Source organism: Eupeodes corollae, chromosome 2, assembly GCF_945859685.1.
Source record: "Eupeodes corollae chromosome 2, idEupCoro1.1, whole genome shotgun sequence".
NCBI classification, from domain to species: Eukaryota; Metazoa; Arthropoda; class Insecta; order Diptera; family Syrphidae; genus Eupeodes; species Eupeodes corollae.
The window spans coordinates 79965707-79987182 of NC_079148.1; the positions used below are offsets into that span (position 1 = coordinate 79965707).

The window sequence follows — 21476 nt, forward strand, 5'->3', positions numbered from 1 at the left end:
TTTAATATATTAATATCATATTGCTTTACGAAATTTTGTATTTATAAGTTCGATTCGTAAGGTTTGCATTCATTTATCCATTGCTCAAGCTTTAAAAGATTTATGTTTTAAATGTAATATTTTACGTATTAAGACAAAATTTTGCAAATTTCCATCGCCATCAATTCAAATGATATTAACTAGAACTTGGAAAAAAGCGTTGGTTCTATTAATGTTGTAATTTCAAAATGTGTAACATCTAATGAAAATCTCATTGTAAAGATTGATTGTAATATACCAACTTGTACGTTACTAAAATAATAAATAAAAGGAGTAAATAGTAATAACACTGCATTTCCATTATATTTACAGTTTGTTTTGCTGGGCCACATGAAAAAAGATTACTCCATCAGCTACTTGACAGCTATAACAGTTTGGAGCGTCCAGTTGTCAACGAATCCGATCCATTGCAGCTGAGTTTTGGATTGACGCTCATGCAAATAATTGATGTCGTAAGTATTTTGTTGTTATAAAGCACATATGTGATTATGGATATGAAATCTAGTCAAGTCAAAATCCTGAAAACAAAAAATCGAAGAAAAACCAAAATCTAAGTAACTAAGAATTCCGAAAACTCACCTAAGATCCCGTAATACCGAAAAACCATTTTCTCCTGAAATTCAGTTTTTGATGCACCTTCGCAGCAGATTAAATAGCTCGTAACCCAGAAAATTTCACTTTTTAGGTAGGTAGTAGTGCACTGGTATTGCAAGTTACTTTCCTGATCAAATGAAAAATACCTTGTTAACCTAATAAGGGAACATTCAATGAACACACGGTACGTGTGATATTTGTACTCGTAAGAAAGCAACACTGAGCTTTGTCTTGTTCCCAACACATGGACCAAATTTAGTAATCCCTTATTTCAATAAAACTTTGTACTACGTTTTAGCTACATAGTATTAAGGTCCCCAATTATTGCATTATTTCTTACAGAATTCCGTTCACTCTAATACAATTCACAAATATGCTGCATTTAAGTTAATACATGATTTTTTTAAAAAGTTGTTCAAAATCAATGTATTTTTTTTTGCAAAAGGCTAGTCGTTATCAAAAATAATAATGACCCAATTAAAAAAACCGAAAGAAGATGAAATGAAGACACATAAAAAACGAACTTGAAAGGACACAAATTATAGCCTATTATTATTGTTATGTGTAATCTCGCTTTCGAATATCTACATATGTATACATATGTACATCCATATCATACAAATAATTTTCTTAAACAATTTTTGAGTTGAAGTAGCTTAATTGACGGGTAAGTAAAAGCAATGTGAATTTGAATGGAAATGGACACAGATATAAAAGTATTTATAAGTCGCTTAGAGACATGGCCTTGAATTCAAAATTAAATTTCATCGAATGCAATGGCTTAGAATAGAAATTGAGCTTTTTTACAAATAAATTGGAAAAATTATTGGTATTATTGGGCTATTACCTCAATAAAAATGAACATTTCCGTAAATGTCTACATCATTTTTTTGCACGTCTAAATTGCTACATATACGCAAAAAGGCAAAATTATTATTGCCTGTATCAAAAGCAAAACATGCATACCAATTTTGTGACGGTATAGCCATCGGCAGAGGAGTTGTGAGTAATGTTTCTATCAGCGCGGGCTTCTCAAACTGTCTATAAATTAGCAAATTATATAGGCATAATTTATTTGATATGCCGCATGATAGAATGATTAAGAAAAAATTTAAAGACAATTTTCCATCAAAAGGCTTTACAATTTAAATATATACTAATCAAATATATCACGAATGAATGTTTATTAACCTAAAGTCTTAGTTACATGGTTAAGTTGATTCAATTATTTAGTTGTTTTAAACAAAACATTTCGTATGAGATTTTTAACTATTTCAAGCCATTGAAAAATTTAATTCAGGTACTTAAAACATAAATACCATTTTGAGTATTACAAGTCGAGTATATAAAGTAAAAAAAAACAACATTTATTTAGACGTTATTTTACAGGTCAGTGAACAGAATTTGTTCAAAACAGAGTGAATATGACGGTATCATATTTTAATGCTAATGAAGAATTTATTTAATCACATTCCATTACAAAAGAACAGCAAGATAAAGAACACATGACAACAGTACGCGGTAGGTTCCAAGAATATACCCCATCTTCCTTATAATCACGCTCTTTGATTCTATATTTAATTTTAATACAGAATCATAAAAACATTGAATAGCTTTAGAAAATATCGGTTTATTGTTTTTGAATAGAAAATAGATTTTGATGGTTGGTTTAATGGATCTTTTACATAGTTCGCTTAAACGTTTCCTTGTATCTAAAAGAAATTCAACCAAATAATGTACGTATTGTCTAAATTATGCCACCAATATTTTAGATGTTACCAGACTTTCTTGTATAAAATGAAAATTCACACATGTAAGCTAGTGTAATCCAGACGAGAAATTTGTCTGAAACCATTTTAACTTTCCAAAGATGAATGATATCTTTTTTCGTAAATCTTAAAAGAAGCAATCAATAGTATTTCTCCAAACTACAAGTTTAAAGCTATATTAGAAATTTTGTTGAAAGAAAAAAAAAGTTCTTACATTCCTTTTCTCATAATATATTGGGCCCGCGACTCGCTGAAGCTTTTAATTAAATATTCACGAAATATGTATATTGTATATGTAGTTCAGAACTTTGATTTATTGTTGAAATTTTCATTTTTGTATGATTATAATTAAACACATTTTAGAGAAGATACAATAGAAGTAGTTACAAATAGACAAATAGTGAGTTACAGTTTTGCGTATAAGTAAATATGACATCAAGTTGTATTGTATTTTTACTCCCTTCACCTTCTTTTAAACAAGAAGAAAAATTAATTTTTATTCGATTTCCTCCTTGCAGGATGAAAAAAATCAACTATTAATTACAAATATTTGGCTTAAACTGGTAAGTAGAGACAATTTTTCTACGCTAAAGTAATCATTTTTAATTAATTTATCGCTTTTAATTAAACTACTTTTATGATAACCTGTACCGTAGTACATACATTTTCCCCATTTTCTATTGCTTATTTAAATTTTATTTAAAAAAGGAATGGAATGACATGAATCTTAGATGGAACTCTAGTGAATTTGGCGGAGTACGAGACTTACGTATACCACCCCATCGTTTATGGAAACCTGATGTCCTTATGTACAACAGGTAAGCCATGTTATGCCATGCCATAGTAAAAGAAAAACATCCTTCGCTTGTTGTGTTTTAATCTGGAGTAGAAAAATGTATACTTTTTTGGAACAATGTTTCTTAGCAAGGATGTCTCATCCTTTGTTAAACACAATTATACGAAAAACGAAAACATTATGAAACAAGTTGAACGACGAGGACAACTGTGAGTTAAGTTCAGGGATCTCATTAAGCTTTTCGTTGCAATTAGTGATGTTAGAAATGTTAATTGTTTAGTTTAAAAGTTGAAATTTTGGAAACTTGGTTATAATTTGTATATATGTGTGTTCATGTTTGTGTTTCTTTTCAAAATTGAAGCGCTGATGAAGGTTTTGATGGTACGTACGCCACTAATGTTGTAGTAAGAAATAATGGTTCGTGCCTTTATGTGCCGCCGGGTATATTCAAATCAACGTGCAAAATTGATATCACCTGGTTTCCTTTCGATGATCAGCGATGTGAAATGAAATTTGGTTCATGGACATACGATGGATTTCAGGTACTAACTATAATCGAATGATGTATACTCGAAAGAGTAAACATACTACATACATATACATTAGAGTGACCGCAATAAATCGATTTTCGAAATTGGGTCGGGGGAACCCCATAAAATGATCAGTCTTTGCAGATTTTTAGCTAGCCAAAATTTCAGCTCGATTCGATAACGCTAAATGCTGCCGACACGTGCTCAAAGTTTCAAAAAACTCTTTTTTCTCTGTTTTGCGAAGTAAACTAGCCCTAGCTCCCAAACAACTGTCCCTATTCTCATTATTTATACAGGGTGTCCCGTAAGTAATGGATAACCCTGAAATGCCGCATAGTAGACTTTATGACCGTCCTGAAAACTAATAAAAAAAGTTCTATCCCAACCACAAGAAAAGTTATATGCATTTTTTTGTTCTTTGCTTTATTTTTTTCTTACTTTACATTTTTTGAATACCACGACTACAAGTGAATGAGTTCCATCATTTTTTTCAGGAATATTTTACATTACTTGGGCCAACACATAAGTAGAAGAAAATTATTATAACTGTTGGACTTTGCGGTTTCTACGATGTTGTCCTAATAATAAATCCAAGTTTTCAACTTCTAGGGCCGAATACATTATTGATAAAAATGTCAAAAAAGTGCAGCTGCCTCCACACGATTTCTTACTTCCTCTAAAGACCTCATCGGCTTGCTGTATATGATTTCCTTAATGCATCCCCAATGAAACAAATCAAGTGGATTTAGGTCTGGTGAACGGGGTGGCCATAAAATTGGTCCCAGACGTAATATCCATCTGCCTGGATATCTGGCATTTAAAAATGCCCGTACAGGCACAGCAAACTGTTGGACAACCATCATTTTGAAGCCAATGGGATTCCTTTAGTTCTTGAGGCACTTCTTCCAGCAAGGTTGGGAGATCGTCGTTTTGGAGGAGTTCCAAATAACCTTGGGCAGTTAAAATCAACGGCAACTCAAAGGGTCCAATTATTTTCCCATTGAGAATTCCAGTGCAATAGTTTATTTTGAATTGGTATTGAGACCTGTCTTCCCTCATGATGTTTGGGTTTTGTAGTGCCCAGAAGTGGAGATTATGGAGATTAGTGTAGCCATCTCCTTTAAATGTCGACTCATCGCTCCAAAGAATTTTGTCAAAAAACTGAGGATCTTCTTCAATTTTGACTATCATTCACTTCCTTCCGAGAAACAGCTATGGACTCTGCGTTAGGGTACCTTTCCCTATACAGAGTCACAGCTTCGTTTGCGTTGCCTTTGCACACTCCATAAATGAAATGTATGTTTGCATATTCTTATGCAGAATACAAAATACGCGGCATCGAAAAAGTTCAATCAAAAGTCTTAATTATCAAAAAGCAGGTTCAGGAAAACAGCTATTTAGACCGTTAATTTTTTTGAAGAATGAACAATAAAAACTATATAAGTAAGTGTTCGTCGTGGTCTTAATCTTATGAATTAAGATCAAATTACAAGAACTTTGGTTCAAAATTTAAAAAACATACGAATTTATGCGGTCTCACTTTCTCAGGATCTTACAATTTACTATTAAAAAAGAAAACAATTAAAATTAAATCAAAAGACTTTTTGTTTGAAGAAAATAACAAATAAACTAATAGCAACCAACAAAATATTTGATGGGTTTGTTAAAGCCCAATAGAACAGGTAAAATTCAAAACAAGCTAGAAAATGTAACCGTTTTTTGCACTTTTTGACATTTTTATCAATAATGTATTCGGCGCTAGAAGTTGAAAGCTTGGATTTATCATTAGGACAACATCGTAGAAACCGCCAATAAATCAAAAGTCTGCTATGTTCAACGCTTGGTATTATTTTAACGTTTACTGTGCTAATTTTGAAAACTTTTGTTTTACTCTAGTATTGCAGATTTTTACCAATAACTTGCTATTGACTCTAGATATAATAATAAGTAATACCATTTTGAAATCTGCATTAAACGCGCATTTTTTTAAATAGTTGGCCATTCAGTTAATGCATTTTTTTTTATACCAGCTATGATTTAACTTTTTCAAAAACTATTTGTTTTCACATTTTGCATTGAAATTCAATGTTAAATAATTTGTTTCTCTAAGAAGTCCAACAGTTATAATAATTTTCTTCTACTTATGTGTTGGCACAAGTAATGTAAAATATTCCTAAAAAAAATGATGGAACTCATTCACTTGTAGTCGTGGTATTCAAAAAATTTAAAGTAAGAAAAAAAAAAGGGATAAACAAAAAAATGCATATAACTTTTCTTGTGGTTGGGATAGAACTTTTTTTATCAGTTTTCAGGACGGTCATAAAGTCTACTATGCGGCATTTCAGGGTTATCCATTACTTACGGGACACCCTGTATAAATAATGAGAATAGGGACAGTTGTTTGGGAGCTAGGGCTAGTTTACTTCGCAAAACAGAGAAAAAAGAGTTTTTTGAAACTTTGAGCACGTGTCGGCAGCATTTAGCGTTATCGAATCGAGCTGAAATTTTGTCTAGCTAAAAATCTGCAAAGGCTGATCATTTTATGGGGTTCCCCCGTAACGAATTCGACAAAAAAAAATTTCTTCGGGAGTTGCGGTCACACTAATATACATATTTATGTACATATGTATAGTACAAAAATTAATCGATATACAACATTTTCAGCTGGACTTACAGCTACAGGATGAAGCTGGAGGCGATATATCCAGTTTCATTACAAACGGCGAATGGGATCTTTTAGGTAAGAGGAAAATATTAAGGTATCATGTACAAAATATCAAAAAGACTCAAAATCTTTCAAAATATAATAATAACATCAACGCATGGAAAACATTTTTTTTAAATGAATAACTAAAATAATATTAACGGTAAGATAAAATTTAAAAATAAATAATAACTGTATTAATACAGTACATATACTTATAAAAACTCAATTATAAATTAAAACAATACTTCATTTATGTCCTTCTTTTTTTGTATATTATACCTACAGGTGTGCCAGGAAAACGAAATGAAATCTACTATAATTGCTGCCCAGAACCTTATATTGACATAACATTCGCCATATTGATTCGACGCAAAACTCTTTACTATTTTTTCAATTTAATTGTGCCGTGTGTACTTATTGCTTCAATGGCACTTCTAGGTTTTACACTGCCACCAGATTCTGGTGAGAAGCTCTCACTCGGTAAGTCGGAATTCATTTTCCTTATGTCTGCATCAATTTAAATGGTCGTAAAACGTTTTAATTAAAATAACCAAACATTAAATATTCTATCTTTAAATATCAATGAAATGATTATAAAAAATGTTGTTGTAGTGTTTTATTTAATTTTAAACAACAAAAAATAGCTATTTACGCTAAATCACTAAGAAAATCAAAGGTGATTTTTTTTTTATTTTTGAATAAATATAAAATTCAATATAAAATAAAAATAATTGAAAAAAAAATATATCGCTGAAATAAACTTGAAATGGACACCTCAAATTATCGGAGGACATGTTAATGTTTCTATCCGTTGATAATTATTCATTGAAGTCAAAAAAGTGTACAATTTTAAAAGACTTTCCATTCCTCAATATCTTTTATTCCTATGACATGGTCGTACAAAAAGTGCTACCAATATTCTTCTCTAGCCAAAGAGATCTATTAGGACTTTCTAAACTATTCCTTATATTGTTGGTCATATGGGATTTACTTTAAGTAGCTGGTAAGAAGTCAGAGCAGTTTTTAAAGCTTGGTATTTTGTGACTTAAATGGGATTCGAATCTTACCCTCGATCTCTTTTCATCAATATGCGTTTGATCAACGGCCTATGTACTTTGAATTGGATCCGTTTGAGTTTTCTGACCTCTCAAATAAATTTTACTAAGTGTAAATGTAGAAGACTTTTAAAATTTTGCAAATATTTCAAAACTTTATAGAAATATTATGTATGTTTAGAAACATCCTATAGTAAAATATAAATAAGTACCTTCCTCATGCTCGAAATAATAAATTATAATGCATATTTAGAAGCCCTTCTCTGCACCATTTCCAAATAGCTGAATGAGCAAAACCGTAACCCAAAGCATTATTAAGAAACAAAAAGTACAAACAAGGTTCTACGCAGAAATATGGTAGTAGTTTTTTATTGCATGTCAACTAAATCTAAGTTTCAAGGTAATTTTTTGGTGAATTTATTTGATTTCAAATTTGTTTTTGTTAATAGACTTTAATGTTGTATGGTCCGTTTAATTCTTAAATGTGAGCGTTGAGTTTTAAATATTATCGTCAAAATAAATATTTGTTGTTGCAAAATAATAATAAAATCAATAATTCAATTTTATAGGAGTAACAATTTTGTTGTCACTGACAGTCTTCCTTAATATGGTGGCTGAAACAATGCCAGCCACATCTGATGCAGTGCCTCTACTAGGTAAGTTGTAGGGCTTTATTGCTTCTCAACTTTTATTTAAGTTTGTATTTTTTGTTAACAATAATTTCCAATTATTTTCTTATATTTTGATTTAAAATTAATATTATTCACTATTCATATGACTTTCTTGGAAAAAAAATATAAATAAAACAATTTGATTTTACTCACTCATTTATTTTTCACGAGTTCACTTAAAAATCACAACCACCTTGATTTAATTTATAATTTATTTTATTTTAATTGTAATATTTTTCTTTTCATAAAAAAAAGAAAATTTAATCAAAAAAACTAAAAAGAATGGTATACACAATATATACATTTTTATTAAAAAACATGTTTAACCATTGGCATTTCATTCAAACACTTCATAACTTTATATAAATCGCAAACATCGAAATCCATTAAAATTATTATACAATATTGTATTTTTCTAAACATACAAAGGAACTTAAATACTACTTTTTACCCAAAAAAGCTACTACCCTCTAAGTCTAAAATTAAAAAAAAGTTAAGTTAGGTTTCGCCATTAAAAGGAAAAGACATATTTTTGACAAATTATTTAAGATACATCTTTATATAGATAGTGTAGTTTGATAATTCTATTACAGCTTTTTTTTTAAATTTCATCAGTGCTGTCAATATTGTATTTTTCTAATATTTTATAAAGTTAAACAAATAACATTATTATGTTAATTTTCAATTTCATATTCCAATAAGAAATTATTTGAGCTTTTATTATAATTTATCTATGTAAGTAAAGTTCTGGCTATCCGACAATAAATAAATATATTGTTTTAAGCTCACAAAGAAGCACTATGCAATCCCCAAAAATTTACGAATTATTAATTTATTTTAGAACTATTAAGTAACGTATCCAGTACCGTTTGCAATTATTCAACTTTAAACATCGATTGATATATTTGTAGCGTGATCATTCTTCAATTGATTTTTTATGAAAATTATAAAAAAAAATCAGAATCTTCGCTTGAAACGGATTTTTTATTTTTGTTTTAATTTTAAATGTATGTATAAAAATCATATCTATTAAAACATTATTTTAAAATTGACTTGACAGATTTCAGAATGCGTTAGCATTTACAAACACCTAACTCAGCTTAATTTTCAATTACATAATACATTGCTTTTCCATTCTAAAAGACGCGACGGTTTATAAATATGTAACTTCATTTCAATTCATATGTTGCAATACAATTTGTTTGTAAGAGAGAACGTATAATTTACGGCACTGATGCTATTTTATGATTTTTGAATTAACAAATGTATAATACACGTTCAAAATTTATTAATTTATGTGATTTAAAATTTTTTAAAACTGGTGAATTATTTAAATCTTTGACAAACTAATCACTTTTCTCTTGCATCGGTTCACATTATTTTAAATTTGTTTTTAACATAATATTTGTTAATTTAATTCATACAATTTGTTCGCATTTAATTTTTTTTTAAATTAAAACTTTATGAATTATATAAAAATGGTATTATACACAAAATACAAAAATAATTTGTTAAGAATAATTTAACATATAATAAAAAATGACGATATAAGGTAAATAAATAAAATGTAAATATTTTTGACATATATACATTACATACTGTACATTTGCCCTCCAATATATAAATTATAATCACCTGTTTTAATTATCATTAACAAATAGTAGAGACCTAGCCGGAATGCATCATTTTAATGTTTTATTTTCAATTTCCTTGCATACTCGTATAGTTAACTTAATTTTTCAATTAAAGTTTTCTTTTCCATTAAAAAAAATATTTTTACTGTATATACCACCTATTAAAAATTAACATACCTACAAAATTTGAAATTTAAAAAATTAATAAAACTTACTCGTAAGCTTTGCCCATATATATAACTTACATAGCACCTGCAACATTTACTTTCATAGCTCTATATGATATCAAATATATACACGCGATATCAACATAATTCATTTATGCCGAAATTTCGTTTGTAGTGTTAATTTATTCTCCCCAAGAATCCTACATAAAAAAGCTTACTCAAAATTTATTTCCCGCCCTTTAATGATTAATAAAAATCAAAAAATTCATTCAATATTCAACAAATGGCACACAAAATAATCAAATAAAATAATTCATTAAAAAGGAAAAATATTCTCGATTTTTAGCCTCTTATGATGATTGCGGATAATTGGTTGAACACAAAATTATTAGACGCGTAAATTATGCCTTCATTGTCCGCATATATAAAAAAATATATGTTAAAATTACAAATCTATAGGGAAACTAAGGGCTCAGTTTAAGGAAATCGTTTCAAATTGTTGATATGTCGCGTAATAGTTTTTTCATATAGATTCCATAAGAAAAGCTTTCCATTGTGTCTTCTATATTTATTTAATTAAACTCATTATTATGATTTGCAACGCTTCTGAAAAATAATTTTGACAAAAACTTTCAATTCCCCCAACACCATTCAAATAAAAAAAATGTATGCTGTCGAAATGCCAGCTAAATTAAAAACATAAAAAATATTTCATTCATAAATAATTGAAAAAAAAAAAAATAGTAAAGAGGCAGCGACAGATTTGACTTAGAATTTGGTCAAACTTCTTTTATGATATCAACGCATTAGCTGGCCGAATATGACCGAAAAAAGAACTTGTAGCCCTTTCTTATAATGACAGTGACAAAAATGATAAATTGATCTATCCCAATACATAAATAATATACATTATGTGTACATATCTACTCGTATGCACAATATAAATAAATAGATTGGGTGGTGCAACAGTTCGTTGAGATCTAGGGCCTAGTGACTTACAACTCTCAACCTTTCCTGTGTGCTAGTACTGTTGTCAGGGATGGAGGGGACCTACAGTTTTAAGACGAATCCTAACGGCTAACTTAAGAAAGCACTTCTTATGAGATGAATTACTCTTGGAAAATTTGCCAATTTCTCGCAAGAGGCAGTACCGGTGGAAAAAAGCGTTAGATGGCACAGGCAGGGATCGAAGCCAAGACCTCTGGCAAGACAGTCCAACGCACTAACCATAATGCCACGTATGCACAATATACCTAGTATATATTTTTTAAACTTGATAAGTTGATATTACGTTATCGTTTTGAAATAAATATGTCTTAGTGAATTCATAAGCAAAGAACGAACAGCCTTTTATGAATAGAACATGAGTTCTGTCAATCAGAAATGGTTTGAAATATAAACCTCAATCATATCGTAGATCACTTTGTTATATCGAAACATCCTATCAATAAGAGGTTAAACAGCGTTGTGGAAACATCTGATTCTTCTTTTTAAAATTGAACATACGGCACACAGCAACTCAAAAAATAAATTGAACACTATGCTGGTTCATTTTTATTTTTATTTTCATTTTATGATTTTAAAAATAAAAATATTATTTTCATGATTTTAAATCATAATTATTAAAAATAATTGGTGTTCAGGAACAAACAGTTCGACTGTTAACAGTCAAACATAAGCTAATAATATGTCATACATTTTATTTAACCTTTTAACAAAAGATGTCGCAAATATCCCACGACGTTAGCAGATTTTACTATAAAGTTTTTAAAAAACCTTGAATTTTTATCTGGTAGTTCTCAATTATAAGGTGTGCAGAACGAAAATTTTCAAAAATGTTCACAATTATTATTATCGCAGACTTTTAAATGTTCTGGTACCAGTAAAATTTCGTGCTCTTTATGACTCTGGCTTTAGATCTACTCGTATATATGTACATATATTTAACACTGTCCTTAGCTCAGGGAAAACAATTGAAACCACAAAATATTATAAATTTTCGTTCGTTTCTTAACGTTATTAAAACCGAAGCGTTTTGAAACTCGAGCAATTTGTTTTATTATTGGGAAAGAGTAAGCGAAATAAAATCAATAACGTAATGATGTAAAATTATTTCTTGGAAGAACTGATTTAAAAAAAGAAAATTACAAGCAGGGTGTCTATATAAATAAGTTTAAGGAGGTCAAACTTTTTTTTTGACAAACTTAGATAAGAATAAGGAATGCATATGCACTTATTTTTTTTAATCGCATTTCGCTCTATCTTTTTTCGTTTGTTTTATTTGCTAATAATCTTTTCATTAATTTTAAATCATTTTTATAAAAAAAAACAGATATTATCCTCGAGGTGAGCGAGGAGAAGAAAACATTCAACTCAATTTTGCTATTTTCACTTCACTTGCTAATAATTTTAAATGCTATCACATTGTTCGAAACAAAAAACTCATATTTTTGCTCCTATGCTACTTTGTTATTTTCTTTTTTCATTTTACTTCATTTCTCAAAATCAAATATGTTTTAAATTATTTTCGAAGAGTGTTGAGAACAAGCTCTTTTGTAAATATGTATACGAGAATCTGAAGTATATTTTGGTCGCTCAAAGGCAATTTGTCTTTAAACTATTGTTGACAAAACTATAATAATTCTTTTCAGAGTTAATAGAATTTCTTTAAGCCTTAAATGACTACACAAATAAATAATACAAATAAGTAAGATTGAAAACTGTTTGGCCCCGCATAATGCAGAAAATACGTTATGGAGACATCAAAATTCACGACAACGTAATAGGTGTATTGAATCAATATTATATATGTTTCAAATGACACCTCACAAAGGAATTTTCTAATAGATAGACATTTTTAAAGAGCGGTTTTCAAGTCATTTTGCTTATTCACAAAAGTTTTTGATTTAAATTTTGTTTCTTAGTAAAATTCGTTAGCCGAAAAAAATATTTTAATTCATTGTTTTCTTTTAAGAGTACGGTTTTTTTTTAATTTTTTTTTTTTGAAAGATAAGTCATTCGTGTTTTAGGGGTTATCAATAATTTGTTACATTTAAATTGAGCCCTAAGTTTCTAAAAAAAACTACTTTAAAACACATAATTTGAAAATTATCAAATTTGTTATGCAGAATCAAAACATTAATATCAAATCACATATCATTACCTTCATAATTTTAATCAATAAACTATAATACTCATAATATGTTGGAAAAGGTTTTGTTTTTTTTTTTAATTTTGTTTGGCTTGAAAGTTATAAAAAAAAGTAGTAGTGGTCAAAATGTTGTGAAATTCTTTTATACTTTAAAGAAAACAATTCAGTAGAACCTTCCCCAGTGTTCTTTTAATCATATAAACATATACATTTGAATTTGAAAATACCAAATACAAAATTGGTCTGTTTTGTTAAAAGTATTACTTGATGAATATTTTAATCTAATCTATACAAATTTTATTTGTAACCAACACTATATGAAATACAACTAACTATGAATTTTGAATAAACTAAATTTGTGCATCTTACTTGTATTTAATAAACTTTGGCTAAAAAATCGATGAATGTAATAAAACATTTTAAAATAATCAAATACTTAATGGCAATATCTTACCTATTCAGGAGAAAAAATACAACTTATCTACTTAAATTAATATTTTTATTTGAAGGTCAATTAACATACATATGTACATACATATATGTATATTTTTGTGCATTTAAAATATCAGTTTCACTTCGGAATAACTTGAAAATATTTGCACAGACGTTGGAGACATCACGATATGAACATACAACAAAAAGTCGCATTGCACGACAGAATAGATTCCAGGTATTGTGTTGGAAACTCCGGTTTCGGCTCATAAAAAAATTCGTGGGGTTAGCATTGTAGATCTGTTAATTTTCTAAAATTTTGCTTCGATTAATCTTATTTATATGAGCAAGTACTTGAATGTAAAAGTGGTTTCAACAATTGTTGTTGAAAAGTTAAAATAGTTTTTTATGGTTGCTCATGTGGATAATATCCTAAAACTCTTTTGTTTGTACAAAAAAACGATGAAATGCTAAAGAGAATGTAACGAAAAACGAAAATGAGGACGAAATTCAATAGAGTTCCTTCCGTTAGAAATGTTTGTCAACCAGATCGGATTTTTGGATCAGAGTTCTACTGGATGATCAAGAAAAGAAACCAGAGTTTTAACTGTCTAATTTGCCAAGTCAAACTATTCATTCATATGTATGGTAATGAAAAAATTTAAACAAAATCTTTTATAATTTGAAGTATTTTGAGATTTTACTATTGAATCAGGACCATCTTTTGTTTCCTTGAACTATTTTATATTGCTTACTTCAATCTAGCAGGACATCAGATTTTAAATATTATATTCGAATCAAGTATAAAACTAAATATTTGTAAAAACAAAAATACTAAAAAATTAACTTTAAGCAAAAAGGATTTGTGCCAGATTACGTGGTTTGTATTTTATCATTTATAATCACAAAATAGCATAACAAATCCTTTTTATTTTTTTTTTATTGCTTTTTTTTCAATTCGTAACCTACAATACACCTACAGCTTACTACTTCACATCAATAAACTTAACCGCACACACATAACACAATACAAACTTTTATGAATATAGAAAAAAATCGTCGACTAAATACTTCATCTAGTAGTCGAAAGTATTTAATTAAATAGTTTTTTTAGAAAGTAATTATATACATAATTATTATATTTTTGTAATAATAACTTTAAAATGTTGCTGAACACTTTGGTACTATAGACAGAACAAAGGTTGGAAACAGGTTTGTATGTTAATATTTAATATTATTTATACGTTACAAAAATGAAATCAAAATACAAAAATGTTCCATTGTTTCGGCTGCTGAACCGCTCATAATAATGATGAATTATGATTTCATAAATATTCAAAATAATATTTAAGACTTTAATAATAATATACATATATGTATTCGTAAGGTTACATACATATATACAAAATCTTTTTAAATTATGAAAAAAATAAAAAAAAAATATTATGACAATGGTCATCTTAATTTCTGGCTTTGCAGTTTCAAAGTTTCGTTTAAAAAGATTATTTGAATCTCATGTTTAGACTTTGTAGTTTCCTAGATCGTCTTAACAAAGATCAAGTCGAGAGTAGCTCGCTTAACATCTACGTTTCTTCCCCCGATTCTTTTCTAAAGTTTTAATAGCGCTGCGTGTTCCTGCCACGTTAATCTAATAAATAAAAAGATACATTCAAAAACTTAAATTAGCCCATAAGGCATAAACTTCTCATTACAGAGTTCCTGTTAAGTTAATCTTATAAATAAAAAAGAAACAATATGAAAAGTGTATCTTCAAAAACTTAAACAGCCCATAAGGCATACATACATATCTACAAGTAACTTCTCATTACAAAGGATGACCCATTTTGTTGTTCCGAAATTATTTTTTGTTTACATTTCAGAATTTTTCTTATTTGTATCAATTTTCAATCAAAGAAAAACCAGCAAGAGTTTGATTGCCAGTTTCTACTCGTACTATTAAGGCTCATAAACATTGCCTTAAATAAAACCATAAGCCGTACTTTTACGTGCGATTTCACAATGCTTTGTTAAAATTAAGTTTATTTCAAGTCAATATCTTTTTTAAGTAAATAAAAGCAAATACATAATATTTGGTTATAGCGATGAGAATTGACAGCGTCCATTTATTTTTTAAGAAATATTGATCACTATTAGAACAAATTGATAAATAGGGATGACAAAACTAATATACACATTTTTCTTCAAAGCCAAAGTTTATTATCTAATGTTATTTTTTTTGAAATAAAATATACTTTAAAATTGTAATACTATTATCTAAATACATAAAACAAAACCAATTCATTTTTCCTTTTAAAATTAAAAGTTGGTAAAACAAAAAGTTTAATATATTCTTCCCGCGTGACCTATTTCTTTTCAAAAATGTTTGTTTTTTTTTTTGTTTTTCAAGATGGAAATGTTTTCTTTAAATTATTCAGAAAAAATCAACTGATATTTATATAACTATACACACATACCTACACATACAAATGTAAGTATTTTTAAGCTTAAGCGGAAAAAGGCCAAAAAAGCTAACCGCAAGTTCATACTCATAATTTAAACATAACTTTAGTTGATATATTTCAAGCCAACATTATTTTAGGACCTATGCTATGTTATGTTTAACCATTTTTAAAATGTAAATATTTTTGATAAATATGAACAATCAATTATGTATATTATTAGATTAAATATGACAAAAAAAAACAAAACCATACAGTTTATAGAGATTTTATATATGTTATTACTTTTTGATACGAACACTTAATTTAAAATGTATGCATAAATAAAATATATACAAAAAGAGAATATTAAGTAAAAGTTAAAACATTTTTTTCTCTTAAATATAGAAACATCCATAAATACCTACTTCATTGAAGTCATGTTTTTCCTAAAGAAAAAAACTTATAATTCTTTAAAAATTCAAGAGAACGAAAGAAAATAAACAAAAAGAATTATTCGTCATTGTAGATTTTATTCTTTTTTTTCTTAATAAATTTAATATAAAAACAGAATTTGTATATTAGTATTTTTTTAATTCTTTACTTTGTCATAGATGTTTGAAAATTTTGATAAAATAACTAAATATACAAATATATATTCGTAGTGCGTAGGTATTTTTGATAGACATGCATATGAATTTATGTATATATACATACAATAATAATAATTGATACATACGTTTAGACAAATTTAAATTCAATTTTTAAAAACAAAGAAATTGGTTAAAAAGAACAGGTTATTCTAAGAGCAACAAAGATTTTATTATAAAACTAAAAATATTAAAGCACATTTCCTGGGTTCCTATCAATGCCGTAAATATTGATCGCCAAAACTTGATAGCTACTTCATAATGTTTATGTATGGCAATACAGGGATGTTCGAGCATAATTTAAAGCTTAAGTGATGATTAAATGGAAAATTTTAAGTGATGGAATAAAAAATGAAGAGCAATTTATGGAAAATTTATATCTTTCCCTGAGCCAACTACGACTAACTATTTTTTTGAATTCGTGTTTATAAATCGTTGATGAACAAAAAATTAAAGTTTTCGAATTCAAATTTTGTATTTGAAATAGTTTACATTTATTCAAAAACCTACACAAATTTTTTACAATCTTTTAAATGTTTAAAATCATTTTACTTAATTTAAAATGCGCTTCAAGTACAGTCAGCTTACGCTAACGAATCCAATGTCAAGATGTCATTTGATATATGTTTCTTTTGTATGATTCTAAAACATGGTTAGTCTACAAGTTTCTTAAATAGTTTCAAAGTACTGATTCCGCTAGTTATTTAAAAATATATCCCTTTTTTGTAACCATAGCAAGTTGATTTGTTCATATCCTTAACAATGCGATTAAGAATTTTTAAGACTCTTTATGTTTTCATGGTGCAATGACCCTGCTAAAGTCTAACATAAAAAAGTCATATATTTTACAGCAATAAATTTAACTCAAGGACGTAAGTAATCTTTTATTTGTATTTAAACTGTTTTTCTATCCGGAAATTGTATGAAGGGTTGTGTCGTTTCAATAAAAAAAAAAAAAAAAAACGCTTTAAAAATTTGGCTCTAAGAAGTTATTCTTTTCAACCAATTTGTTTTAAGATATAGTTATTGTTGCCTTAATCAACACGTTGAATTTATTCAGTAGGTATGATGGCTCCAACAGTTTAAATATCTTTTGACCGCATTTAAGGAATGAACACATAATCTTCCTTTTTAATATTTTGTTAAACAATTAAAAATATATTTAATACTAATAATATAGGAATCGAAGAAGGAAAGTTAATGAAATAGAATCTAGTAATGAGAGTAATTGATTTGGAATTCTGTTTAAAAATTATTTTTAAAAATAATGAAAAGTATTCTATAAACATTTACAAAATTAGGTCTATTTGAAAATGAATGTCTTCATATGTAAAATTATGTATGTGAAATTAGAGATTTAAAATGAAACATGTATATCATATCGATAATTTATGAATGCTCAAATAAAGAATTTAAGTACATCCATACATACGTTTGTATATTATATTCTTTTGCATATATTTTACTCAAACATCAATACATTTTAAGAAATTTGAAAAATAGGCGTTAAGTTAGAATGTTTGTAATTTAGGTCAAGTTATTATAAGTAAATTCATTTTCGAACAAACAAAAGGGACATCTTTACTTCGAAAAATCATAACTGCAAGGCAATAGTATTATTTAAGCTTATATATAAAGATGAATGAAAACAATAAATACATCAAAGAGAAAACCAATAAGCCATATAGAGAAATCCAAATTGTACAATTTTGTGTAATTTTTGTGTCCTTCTAGGAACTTATTTCAATTGCATTATGTTTATGGTGGCCTCATCAGTTGTGTCAACCATACTTATCCTCAATTATCATCATAGAAATCCAGATACGCATGAAATGAGTGAATGGGTAATATAAAAAATATATCACATAACAAAACTACTAAAATTCACACCACCATTACATACAAAAAAAACAAAAGCTTATATCAGCCAACCAAAACTGTTTATACTTACTTAGAGATATTTAGTAAAATTATCTATTCACAAAACATAGTATTACTTATTAGAAATATTTAAAAAAAAACACACACACTTTAGCAAACAAACAAAACACGTAAAGCAGTATAATTCAATGGGATTAATTGCATAATTAAATTACTATTCTAATATAGTAAATAAAAAGAAAACTATTTAATTTTTCATTATGAATTTGAATTTGTCCTATAATCTAACCTTTTAAATGCATGCTTTGAAAAGTCTACAAACACGCCTGTATGAATGTAGCATTTTGAATAAATATTGAAATCTATACAAAAATATACTTAAAATCAAATCTCCTTCATAGATTCGAGTTATATTCCTCTATTGGTTGCCTTGTATATTACGAATGCAAAGACCGGGACAAGTGGGTTACGAATGTCCACCGCCTCCGTCGAGCTCGTCTTCAGATAAAAAACAACAAATGCAAAATGTTGAACTTAAGGAAAGGTAATCATTAAAACAGCCAACATGATCGTGTGCCACATATTGACTAAAATGCCCAGATGTGATCTTATGTTCATACATATGTTGATTTAGATTGGTTGGAGTATTGTTATATAATTTTTTATTTAATATCGTATTTGATGATTTATAACATAAAAGTTATTTTGTTCTTAATTTGATAATGTTTATTCTAGATCCTCAAAATCTTTGCTGGCCAATGTTTTGGATATCGATGATGATTTCCGTTGCAATCACAGATGTTCCAGTGCTACGATACCACACCAACAGGCTTACTACCGAGCTGTATATAGGTATGGTAAAAAGGGTATTACTATATACAAAACTTAATTAAACATAACAATCATGATTTGTATCATGTCATCAATTTCCTTGTATGATTTAAATTTTCTAACTAAGAATGTAAGGTAAGGAACATTCAAGTTGTTCAGATGAAAATAAGCGAATATGTCTTGTGCTCAGATATACATGTAAGATTTCAAGTGGAAGTACCGATACCGGTCTTTTAGTAATTCAAGCATTTGCGGAGTATAAGTATTTTAAAATGTATGTCTTAAGTATTTGAGTAGTATTTTCAAGTAATTAACAAGTACTTTTTTTTAAGTTCTGAAAGCTTTTCTGTTGTATAGGTTACAATCAACAACTTAAGACTTTTAAAAACCATTAAATCGAAATTTAAACCAAAATTTGAGTAGGGTATTTCACTAGTGAACTGTCGAAACTCATTTAAAAAAAAAAAATAATTTCAAGTTTTCATTCTTTTCTACTGCTTGTGATTAATTAAATTTTTCTATTATAAAAAAACCTTTGATAAAGACATTTCTCCAATTATCTGTATTAATAGGCAAAAGCTCTTATATAGTGTTTCAGGGAGTGAAACTTAAACTTTATACATGCTTATTAACTTCCCATAGGAAGATATTGTAATCGGCCCGATTTGTCGAATTTCAAGGTCATTAGAGTCGAAATAAAAGATTTTTAGAGAGATGCCTGTGCGCGCGTGTGTCCGTACATTCGTATGTTCGGGAAGTTTTTTTCGTCGCCCACATCTTTAGAACCAGTGAAGATAACGACTTCAAATACATTTTATTTTACAGATAATAATGTAAAAAAAAATTTGCAATAGCAATTTAAAAACAAAGTGACCATTTTTGTTAACCCAAAATATCTCACGAACCAATGAAGCTATAGCGACTTGAATTAAATTTTGTATTGTATATTGTAACGCGATATCAAACAAGTTTATTTTTGGAAAAAATTTAAAATTAACGGTTTGATTCTAAATCAAAAAAACTGAAAAAATATTTGTCACCTAGATTACTTTACATCTCGAATAGATAGTTTTTTTTAATAAGAATAAAGACGTAAAAAAACACTACTAAAACTCAGTAAAAAATGATTTTCGACAAATATCTTTTCAAAATTTTGAGATTATGACTTCAAACTATTTTTTTTTTTTCAAAAAATATTGTTTTCAACATTCGGTAAAAATTTGAGAGAAAAGAAAAATAACAGTTTTTTTTTACAAAATATAAAAACCTAAAATAATTAGCTTCATTAATCCAATTTGTATTTGTTTGGGAGAAATTGTATTTCGACTAAAAATCTCGTTAACAAAAATAGAAATTACTGTTTTTAACTTTTTAAATCTTTTAGAATAATTCAACTAACAACTTTTTTGACAATACACGAATTCCTACAAACCTTTTAAGCAAGACAAATCGACAGACGGGTTGGGAAATTAACAGTTTTTTAAAGAAATATCAATATGAGTAGAGCAGAAGGATATGTTTTTGATAGAATATATAAGAAAAGATAAAATAGTTAACACAACTTGAGATGACTTAAGAGTTGTTGCCTTTTGAAAACATTCATAATGGTCCGTGAATAATGCTATAATAACATCAAAATTAACCTAACAAAGATCATGTTTTGAAAAAGACACTCTGTTGGAATATATTCTTTAATTTCTAGACAAGGTGATGATGGAAGTGTAGGTCCAGTAGGAGAAAGTAGAATCCATGAAGCTATCTCCCATACTTGTTTGAGTTCATCAGCAGAATACGAACTTGCGCTTATTCTGAAAGAACTTCGGTGGATAACAGATCAGGTAGAAATATTGATTCTTTTAGCAAAAAGTCAAATAAGTCATAATAAAAAAGGCACAAAGTAGTCTGTTACTTGATCTATCTGAACTTGTTTTTATTTATAAAAAAATACTCTAGTTAAAAAAGGAAGACGAAACCGGCGATGTAACGCGTGATTGGAAATTTGCTGCAATGGTAGTCGACCGCCTGTGCCTTATAATTTTCACGCTGTTTACAATTATCGCAACATTAGCTGTATTGTTTTCCGCCCCACATTTCATTGTAAGTTGAATTTGAGCGCCGTATATAAGAAATA

At 28.1% G+C, this 21476-nt stretch overlaps 1 protein-coding gene across 4 annotated transcripts in view; it reads left to right on the top strand.

The window, feature by feature from the left end:
• The window catches only part of LOC129944532 (neuronal acetylcholine receptor subunit alpha-7), a 38739-nt gene that overhangs the window by 13129 nt on the left and 4134 nt on the right, over nucleotides 1–21476 (top strand). For 2 of the 4 annotated variants that reach the window (XM_056054026.1, XM_056054025.1), the window contains exons 3-14: nucleotides 352–491; nucleotides 2921–2965; nucleotides 3111–3220; nucleotides 3560–3740; nucleotides 6393–6468; nucleotides 6721–6915; nucleotides 8060–8146; nucleotides 18368–18477; nucleotides 18916–19058; nucleotides 19250–19366; nucleotides 21048–21183; nucleotides 21299–21451. In XM_056054026.1, coding sequence (XP_055910001.1) covers nucleotides 352–491; nucleotides 2921–2965; nucleotides 3111–3220; nucleotides 3560–3740; nucleotides 6393–6468; nucleotides 6721–6915; nucleotides 8060–8146; nucleotides 18368–18477; nucleotides 18916–19058; nucleotides 19250–19366; nucleotides 21048–21183; nucleotides 21299–21451 — 1493 coding nt within the window. Of the gene's footprint in view, nucleotides 1–351; nucleotides 492–2114; nucleotides 2155–2920; nucleotides 2966–3110; nucleotides 3221–3559; nucleotides 3741–6392; nucleotides 6469–6720; nucleotides 6916–8059; nucleotides 8147–18367; nucleotides 18478–18915; nucleotides 19059–19249; nucleotides 19367–21047; nucleotides 21184–21298; nucleotides 21452–21476 lie in introns of those variants that run through there. The other 2 variants (XM_056054027.1, XM_056054028.1) reach the window with 2 other exon arrangements.